The 9,909-nt window shown below is 48.6% G+C and overlaps 2 protein-coding genes across 4 annotated transcripts in view; both read right to left on the bottom strand.

The window, feature by feature from the left end:
• Nucleotides 1–1,289: 1,289 nt before the first annotated feature.
• Nucleotides 1,290–3,600, bottom strand: rpp25l (ribonuclease P/MRP 25 subunit-like). Its single transcript, XM_078251758.1, has 2 exons — nt 3,501–3,600; nt 1,290–2,351 (listed from the first exon to the last, which is right to left on the bottom strand). The coding sequence occupies exon 2, from the start codon at nt 2,349–2,351 to the stop codon at nt 1,683–1,685; it is 669 nt and encodes a 222-aa protein (XP_078107884.1). The 5' UTR covers nt 3,501–3,600; the 3' UTR covers nt 1,290–1,682.
• A 3,409-nt stretch (nt 3,601–7,009) lies between these two features.
• The window catches only part of LOC144519090 (uncharacterized), a 22,299-nt gene continuing 19,399 nt past the window's right edge, over nt 7,010–9,909 (bottom strand). For all 3 annotated transcript variants that reach the window (XM_078251981.1, XM_078251983.1, XM_078251982.1), the window contains one exon: nt 7,010–8,100. In XM_078251981.1, coding sequence (XP_078108107.1) covers nt 7,487–8,100 — 614 coding nt within the window. In that variant the 3' untranslated portion in view covers nt 7,010–7,486. The remainder of the gene's footprint in view (nt 8,101–9,909) is intronic.

The raw sequence follows: 9,909 nt of genomic DNA, 5'->3' as shown, positions 1-9,909 counted from the left end.
CTCTCTCAGCAGTGAGAGGTCTCACTCTGTAGCTAAAACAGAGACCTGAACACAGGGTGAAAAGAGGAGCTGCAGCAATGAGCAGTACAACTAAAAATATGGTGTTTTCTGACAATTAAACCATGTAAACCTATTCTGATACAACCTCAAAATACTATTATGAACCTGAAAATGAGCAGAATATGAGGCTCTTTAAGAGAGAAAGCACTGCATGGCGGAGGTCTGCTCTCTTCTAGTTGTCAAATGACCTCGGCTCATTCCTACAGAGGAAACTAGACACAACATCAGGGAAACAAACAACATTTTTTGTTTTTTTACTCGATTGAAAAACACATTTTCAGAATGTCAGACTTCAGGCACATGAGCCCCCTATTTACACTGTAGACCAGCAGATAGAAAACCAAAGTTAGGACTCAAAATAAGACACTTTAAACAGTTAAGATTAAAAAAAAACACAACTGTACTTTGATGGAAAATAGATTAAATTAATGAGCTTGAAAAAGCCATCTTCAGACTATTTTTAGTTTATCATTTGTTCATTGAACCCCTTTTGGCAAATTACAGCAGATTAAACGTCACATTCTGAGGATTTCCAGAACATACCATTAGTTTGGGCAGATCACTAATCCAGCAGTGATAACGATGACCTCCGTCTACATGCGTCTTCATTATCTTCAGGGGGGATTTCAGACTCAGTCCGAGTCTCCCTGGGTCATTTCCAAGTCGCAGTCAAGATTTTGGACTTGTTAACACCTCAAACATATCTTATATATCAAACCCATTTCAGCAGCAGCATTATTCATTAAACAAGCCCCTGCAGTCGCTGCTCGTTAGTGCATCAACTCATTTCCATAAAGATATTTTTTAACAGGGATGCAGCGAATCCAGGATTTGGGTTTGGCTGAATATTGGGCTCTCTTTTATTGGCCGCAGATTCCAAACCAAAACGGGGTCAGAAGAGTTCCCAAATGTCTCCGGTTTAGGGGCTCGGAAACGCCAGAGCAGGGGGAATGAGAGGGGGAAACACCAGAGCAGGGGGGACTGAGAGGGGGGGAAACGCCAGAGCAGGGGGAATGAGAGGGGGGAAACGCCAGAGCAGGGGGAATGAGAGGGGGAGACGTCAGAGCAGGGGGACTGAGAGGGGGGGGAACGTCAGAGCAGGGGGAATGAGAGGGGGGGACGCCAGAGCAGGGGGAATGAGAGGGGGGGGGGAAACGCCAGAGCAGGGGGGGGAATGAGAGGGGGGAGACACCAGAGCAGGGGGGAATGAGAGGGGGGAGACGCCAGAGCAGGGGGAATGAGAGGGGGGGAACGCCAGAGCAGGGGGAATGAGAGGGGGAGACGTCAGAGCAGGGGGAATGAGAGGGGGAGACGTCAGAGCAGGGGGAATGAGAGGGGGAGACAACAGAGCAGGGGGACTGAGAGGGGGGGGAACGTCAGAGCAGGGGGAATGAGAGGGGGAAACGTAGCAGAAGATATTCCTTTTGAACCAAAACGTAGCGATGTAAATGAAGCCTTAGCCAGAATATTGTCTTTTCAGAATAAGAGCCAACATGTTTGCACATTATGTTTAAATAATCAGTGATGCATCATTTAAAAAATAATCAGCACGCGCGGAAATAATTCCAACCACAGCTCCTCTGAGTGTCCTCGTCATGCTCCATGCAGTTTGTAAAGCTAAATCAACTCTGTCCTTTAGCGGGCTCTCTGGGCCGTCCAGTCTGACGGCCGGGTCCCCTCCCTCTGCCTCCGCCGCCTCCGCCTCCACCTCCACCTCCACCTCCTCCCTTCTTCCTCTTGCGTCCCGGTCTCTGTCCGCTGAGCCCCCCTGCCTCCTCCCTGCTGGCTGCCTGAGCCCACAGGGCGTCGTAGCAGCCCGGCGCCTGGTATCCGTGCTGGCTGGCGTCCAGCGGCTCTCTGCAGAGCAGGATCCAGATGGCGGGCACGTTCCTGCTGACCGTGAGACTGTCGAGGCCGGCGGCGGGCTCCAGCGGCTCCCACACCTCGTCCACGCGGCTGAACAGCAGCCGGGTGAGCTGGTGCAGCCCCTTCACGCGCCGCTTCACGATCTCGACACACGTGACGGCCTTAGACACGCCTTTCCCGGTCGCCGTGAAGACGATGTGTTGGCAGAGCGGCCGGCCCGCCGCTTCCGGTTGTCCCTGCGCAGTCTCGGCCCCGTCCTCGGCCGGGGGGCGGGGTTTGGCCTCCATGCGACTCAGAGCGTAACGCAGCAGGTTGCGGATCTTGCTGCCGTCTTTGACGCGGACCTCTGGCGTGTCGGGGGGGAGGCCGGGGAACGGACAGACGCACGGCTGCTCCACCGTCCGATCTTTACTGTAGTTCTCCATCTGCAGACAGACAGAGGAAAGTAGAGCTGGGCAATATGGAGAAAATCAAACATCCCGATACTTTTGACCAAATACCTCAATGTCGACATCGGGGCGATATTGTAGGTGTATATATACAAAATATGCACACAATGAATGTGTGTAATGCAGCCTTTCAAACCAGTTTGCAGATTATCTGTGTCTGCGTTTTATTTGCCTGATAAGCGATAAAGTTAATGAAAGGAAATAATTTCCAAATTTCTTTTACTTAACAAATTGAACATAAGAGGCTGAACTAAAAACAGAACGACCGTTCCTCTTTAGGTGCAGTTTATTCATATGCACCGGTTGATATCGCTATGACGATAAACAAACGATATATTGTGCAGCCCTACACAGAGTCCATGAGTGGTTAGTTACAAAGATACTAGCGCTAAACCCACCAGACTCCATTTAAAAAAACACTACTTTTAGCGTGTACAGAGGCAACATATTCTCACGTGTAAATCAGTAAACTATGTGTTTATTTCGACCAAAACTAGAGTTGTGATGGATGGAAAAGAGGAAAGACGACCCAAAACGGCTTTTCATAGTTTTATTTTGTTTCTGTCGACTTCGAAGTTTGACAAACGTCAGAGTCAGACTGACCAGTTTTGGTGAAGACAGCAGTTAGTCTGTACAATTAAACTAAAACAGACAGTTTTTTGTGTATTATATGTACGCCGAATTAATAAATACGTCGTAATAATTCAGAAACGTGTAAAAAAAAACGCTGTGCCATGAGTTTAGGTTCACGGGTGACAAAGTAAACGTTAAATCTACAGTATTTGTAATGGAGTTCGGTGCGGGGACTTTTCTGAACGTTACAGGCGCTTTGAGGCTCGACAAACGTAGGACTTGCAAAGAAAAGATGAAACTAAACGTTGTTTCACTGAACTCATCCAACAGACACTTCAGTAGTTCAGATAGGTTGAAGAAACTGACAGAAAACCACTGAACCGACTTCGTTAGCGGCTGTGTTAACATGTGCGGCTAAGCTACATGCTAACTGGCTTAGCTTGTGTTCACGGAAATGTGCTTGAATGCAAAAACACCAGAGCCCTGCTAAAAGTGTCACTTATATGTTACAATATCGATTCAAGTACATTAATTGTAAGTTCATAATCTTACCAGGTGGTTGTTTTTTTTTTTGATTGGCTACTGAACTCTCCACATGTTTACTTCTGCTGCGACACTTTACGTTACCGTATCACGATGAGAACTGTCGCGAAGATGCAGGCGGCTTCTTAACCCTCCCGTGTGGAGGAAGTATTCAGATCCTTTACTGCAGTAAACGTACTAAATACCAAACACTACAAATACTCTGTTGCAGTAAAAATCCAGCACTGAAAATGTTACTTCAGTCAAAGTATGTAAGTAACATTACAGTCAGAACTACTCCTTTCGGACACATAGGCGTACTTCATGTGTTACACTACACTGTGTGTGTGTGTGTGTGTGTAAGTCTCATTGGGACTTTGTCTTATTCCCCGTATCCCCCAGAGTTAGATAAGTCACAGATCCTGGAGGTAACTGGCTCCATCTAGCCTAGCTTAGCACAGATCCTGGGGGTAACCGGCTCCATCTAGCCTAGCTTAGCACAGATCCTGGAGGTAACCGGCTCCATCTAGCCTAGCTTAGCACAGATCCTGGAGGTAACCGGCTCCATCTAGCCTAGCTTAGCACAGATTCTGGAGGTAACCGGCTCCATCTAGCCTAGCTTAGCACAGATCCTGGAGGTAACCGGCTCCATCTAACCTAGCTTAGCACAGATCCTGGAGGTAACTGGCTCCATCTAGTCTAGCTTAGCACAGATTCTGGAGGTAACCGGCTCCATCTAGCCTAGCTTAGCACAGATCCTGGAGGTAACCGGCTTCATCTAGCCTAGCTTAGCACAGATTCTGGAGGTAACCTGCTCCATCTAGCCTAGCTTAGCACAGATCCTGGAGGTAACTGGCTCCATTTAGCCTAGCTTAGCACAGATCCTGGAGGTAACCGGCTCCATCTAGCCTAGCTTAGCACAGATCCTGGAGGTAACCGGCTCCATCTAGCCTAGCTTAGCACAGATCCTGGAGGTAACCGGCTCCATCTAGCCTAGCTTAGCACAGATCCTGGAGGTAACCGGCTCCATCTAGCCTAGCTTAGCACAGATCCTGGAGGTAACCGGCTCCATCTAGCCTAGCTTAGCACAGATCCTGGAGGTAACCGGCTCCATCTAACCTAGCTTAGCACAGATCCTGGGGGTAACCGGCTCCATCTAGCCTAGCTTAGCACAGATCCTGGAGGTAACCGGCTCCATCTAGCCTACTGCTCCCAATAACTGACTAAATAACTCCAACATGTTCATATTTACATGTTGTGATTTGTATAGTCACAGCGTGTACAAATAACAAGGTCACATGACACACAGCCATCTTCTAGCCGTATACATACTGGGAACTATATTCTCAGAAGGCAGAGCACTGCTACTTCTGCTACTTGGGCGGAGTGATATGCTCGCAGCACCTGAAGCCCCGAGTAGAGAGTAACAGTGCTTTTCAGATGTTCTACTTTTTTCGTCGTTTTTGTCACTTTTCTCGATGTTTTCGAAGCTTTTTTCCGTTTTTTTTGTCACTATTTCCAAAGTTACTTTTACGTTTCTATCAGAAACCCAAATATATGATATAGATACTTAAATGGGTCAGATTTGACCTGAGGACACCAGGAGGGATAACCTTTTTGAGAGATAGATAGCTATCTATCTAGCTAGCTAGCTCTCTCTCTCTCTAGCTTTTCTAACGTTTCAGACACAGACACAGTAACGGTCCAAAACGAGGTGAAGTGATTGCATACTTTTTTAATTGAAAAACGTCACATTTTCCTCCAGACCCCCTGCCTAATATGTGCACCTTTAGTCTTCCACAAACCTAGAGGAAATAATGCATGTATGTGACATTATGGGATAGTTCATACTGAGGCATTAATGTTCCTACTTTTGCTACAATCAAAAAAAAAAAAGATCTGACTGAAACTCCTCCCATCCCGTCAGGCAGCGAGTGTCCACGTCCGTAGTGACATCACTGGTTACCCGGCAGTTTGTAGTCCACACGTGATTGGCTGCTGAGAAGTCAAAAGGTCCAGAGAGTAGGGGGGTGAGAGTCACCAGTGAACATCCGTTTTTTTATCTAAAAACGTACATTTCTCCGTTTGATCTAGTGGACTGAAACGGCTATTCATTTGATTATTTTGGTACCAAAAAAGGTACGTTCTCATGTGCAGTTTAAATCTGAATCCAGGACTTCAGATGAACCGAACCCTACGCTTGCACTCCGCGCTACGCTGGTCGACGTGATGACGGCGCCGTTGATTACGGGAAGGTGTTAACGTAGGTGGAGCTTCAATGCAGCAGGCTGAGAGGAAGTGGAAATGGAACTGGTGAGCAGAAAAAGTGTTGTTTGGCAGTACTTTCAGTCAAAAGAAGGCCATTCAAGTCCAGCTACATGTTCAATCTGCAATGCTGATTAGTCTGGTGGTGGCGAGGACCCTAAACAATACACAACATCACCGCTGTTACAACATCTGGTATGAAACATCTGGAAGAATACGAGCTGAGCATGAAGGAATCTACAGACAGCAGCCAGAATGCAGCAACTTCAGGTACGGCAAAGGAAGGACAGTCACTGTTTACTTCATTAATGTGTTGACTGTGTTCATGGACTGAGGACGGGACGAGGATTCAGCAGAACCTCAACCAGGGGGTTCAGGACTCAGCAGAACCTCAACCAGGGGGTTCAGGACTCAGCAGAACCTCAACCAGGGGGTTCAGGATTCAGCAGAACCTCAACCAGGGGGTTCAGGACTCAGGCTGAACCCCAAACATCTGGATTCGGTGCATCCCTAGCTGCAACTAACGATTATTTTCATTGTCAATTCTGTGGAACATTTTCTCAATTAATAGATGAGTTGTTGGGTCTCTAAAATGTGGATCAGTGTTTCCCAAAAAGCCCGAGAAGACGTCCTCAAATGTCTTGTTTTGTCCCCAACTCAAAGATCTTCAGCTTCCTGTCCCAGAGGAGAGAAGACACTAGAAGATAGTCACATTTAACGAGCTGGAATCAGAGAAGATTTACTGTTTAATCATAAAAATATGACTCAAACTGATCAGATTATCAAAATAGTTGGAGATTCATTTTATACTGAATCTTTGCAGCTCTGGCTGAACATTATTCATGATTCTAATGAAGAGCTGTGTGTGTGTGTGTGTGTGTGTGTGTGTGTGTGTGTGTGTGTGTGTGTGTGTGTGTGTGTGTGTGTCTGTCTCTGTGTGTCTGTGTGTGTGTGCATGCGTCTGTATTTGTGTGTCTGTGTGTGTGTCTCTGTCTGTGTGTGTGTCTCTGTGTGTTTGTTTGTGTGTGTGTCTCTGTGTGTGTGTGTGTCTGTGTGTGTGTGTGTGTGTGTGTGTGTCTCTGTGTGTGTGTGTGTGTGTGTGTGTGTGTGTGTGTGTGCGTGCGTGCGTGCGTCTGTATTTGTGTGTGTGTGTGTGTGTGTGTGTCTCTGTGTGTGTGTGTGTGTGTGTGTGTGTGTCTCTGTGTGTTTGTGTGTGTCTCTGTGTGTGTGTGTGTGTGTGTGTGTGTGTGTCTGTGTGTCTGTGTGTCGTGTGTGTGTGTGTGTGTGTGTGTGTGTGTCTCTGTGTGTCTGTGTGTGTGTGTGTGTCACTGTGTGCGTGTCTCTGTGTGCGTGTCTGTGTGTGTGTGTGTGTGTGTCTCTGTGTGTGTGTGTGTGTGTGTGTGTGTGTGTGTGTGTGTGTGTCAACTAATCATTTAATCTTTGCAGCTCTGGTGCAGTTTAAATAATCAACTCGGCGTTCGTGCATCGATACAGTAATGCCACAAAAAATATCGCGATACTCGGGCGCCCGGGTAGCCCACCTGGTAGAGCGTGCACCCAATATACAGAGGCTCAGTCCCTGACGCAGTGGCCGCAGGTTCGATTCCGACCTGTGGCCCTTTGCTGCATGTCATTCCCTCTCTCTCCCCCCTTTCAGGTCTAAGCTGTCCTGGCACACATAAAGGCCTAAAATGCAAAAAGAAATAAAATATGGCGATACTTTGCTGAGTGGATTTTCCCGCCTCGCTCCGTCAGACTTCGAGAGACGAGATCTCGGCGTCTGCCGGTCCTGCTCGCGGCGTCGGCGAGTTTGTCGCCTCGTGTAGCTTCATGTGGTTGCGGAAGGTCCTGGGTTTGCTCAGGTTCTTCTTGCAGATGTTGCAGAAGTACGGCCGGGCGTTGGAGTGCCTGCTGTCCATGTGGTAGGTGAGCTCCAGGGTGCGGCTGAAGCTCTTGCTGCACAGCGGACACGGGAAGCGGACGCCCGAGTGCGTCAGCTGGTGGCACTTGAGCACGCTCTGCTGTTTGAAGGTCTTCTGGCAGATGGTGCACTGGTACGGCCGGGCGTCGGCGTGCAGCCGCTGGTGGCGCCGCAGGGCGCTGGAGAAGGCGAAGCTCCGGTTGCACTCGGTGCAGGTGTAGGGCTTCTCGCCCGTGTGGGTCCTCTGGTGCTCCCTCATGTGCGCCTGCTGGATGAAGCTCTTCCTGCAGATGGGGCACTGGAACGGACGCTCGCCCGAGTGGATCCTCAGGTGTTTCTGCAGCGCCGACGCCTTGAAACAGTCGCGGCCACACACGGGACAGCAGTGCTTCCTTTTCCCGGCGCCTCCGCTGTCTGCCTGGATCTCAGAGCGGCCGTCTTGTTCTGTCAGGACAGAGACACAAAGGGGATCGATTAAAGGTCTCATGATATGGTGCTCTTTGGATGTCATTTACAAAATAATCCAGCTCCTCTGGCTCCACCTACAGCCTGGAGTGGGATTTGCATAAATCCACAGCTCCCTGTTCAGATGCACCAATCAGGGCCAGGGGGGGTGTCTAACTGTTCAGATGCACCAATCAGGGCCAGGGGGGGTGTCTAACTGTTCAGATGCACCAATCAGGGCCAGGGAGGGTGTCTAACTGTTCAGATGGACCAATCAGGGCCAGGGGGGGTGTCTAACTGTTCAGATGGACCAATCAGGGCCAGGAGGGGTGTCTAACTGTTCAGATGCACCAATCAGGGCCAGGGGGGGGTGTCTAACTGTTCAGATGCACCAATCAGGGCCAGGGGGGGTGTCTAACTGTTCAGATGGACCAATCAGGGCCAGGGGGGGTGTCTAACTGTTCAGATGGACCAATCAGGGCCAGGAGGGGTGTCTAACTGTTCAGATGCACCAATCAGGGCCAGGGGGGGTGTCTAACTGCGTGTCAATCACTGCTCATGCACACGCATTCATTCTCCCTTGTGGGGGGAGGGGCTTAGGAGACCGTTTTGGGCTTTAGCAGAAAGGGGGGAGAGACTGAGAAGTGCAATCCTACCTACAGCACCTTTAAAAAGGCGGATTTGTGCGTCTGCGGGGGCTTTACACAGACATTTCGCCATACTACACGTAAGTAGGATTGGGCCTCGAGAATCGATTCCTGCTTGGAATCGTTTGGAGGTTTCGGTCTGTGTCACTGATAGTTAAACTAAAACAGCTGTGCTTCCAAAATAAAGTGGCAGTGGAGCCTGAATACTGACTGTTTATGTGGATTAAAGTAATCAGATTACTACCGAGCGTGTAAACACGTCCTCCACATGTTGTAACGTCACTTAGTTGCTTCCTGCTTTTGAAAGAACGTTTTCAAAGTATCAGTTATGAGCTGGACAGGAAATGATGTTAAGAATAGCGTTTTTTCGGTAGAAAAAAAAAGTCTATATAGAGCTCAACAGTCCCGCCGCTCCTCTGAGAGACCTTGGGTTCCTGAAGTACATTTCCCGTCATTTCTCCCGTTGACGTCTGGAGAAATCCATACATAGAGTTTTAGACCAGTTAGCCTTAGGCTAACCAGACGCTACGTGACTCATACGCGTACAACGTATCATTTAGGGTAAAAAAACAAACAGAAAATCCCCAAAAAGTCAAAGATACAAGACTGTGTACCTATCGTCATCTCAGAGCGAAGGAACTACTCCTCCCATAAACCACCGCGCGCCACTGAACAAAGGAAGCTAACGTTAGTTTAGCTAGCAGCTAATTGGGCTAACCGCTAGCTGAGACAGCACGTAATGACTTTAAAAGACCCTCAAAATAAAACCTGAAACCTGTAACATATATAACAGCTGTTACGTCAGCTGTAGACGGCTTTACCCAGCGTTTAGTTTAACGTTATTTTAGACCGAATCAAGCTGTCAGCTAGCGGTTAGCCGAATTAGCTGTTAGCTAAACTAACGTTAGCTTCCCGGTGGAGGCTAACGGCAGACGCGTGGAACAGATCGTGATTCGTGCAGTGTCGTAAAGCCTCGTGACGGATCATGCAGGCAGCACAGATCGGGTGCTGACGCCCCCCCTCCTCACCAGCATGAGCTCCACCAATCAGAGGCATCACTGTGGGATTGTGGGATTGTTCAGGATTGTGGGTAATGAAGTACTTATCCAAGACATCGCGAATAAAAGACATTTATCTCTAAACAAGGGTAGTGTCCCATGAT

This window comes from Sander vitreus, chromosome 6, assembly GCF_031162955.1.
Source record: "Sander vitreus isolate 19-12246 chromosome 6, sanVit1, whole genome shotgun sequence".
NCBI lineage: Eukaryota > Metazoa > Chordata > Actinopteri > Perciformes > Percidae > Sander > Sander vitreus.
Note: the sequence above shows the minus strand (reverse complement) of the source record. Positions and strands in the feature narration are given on the sequence as shown.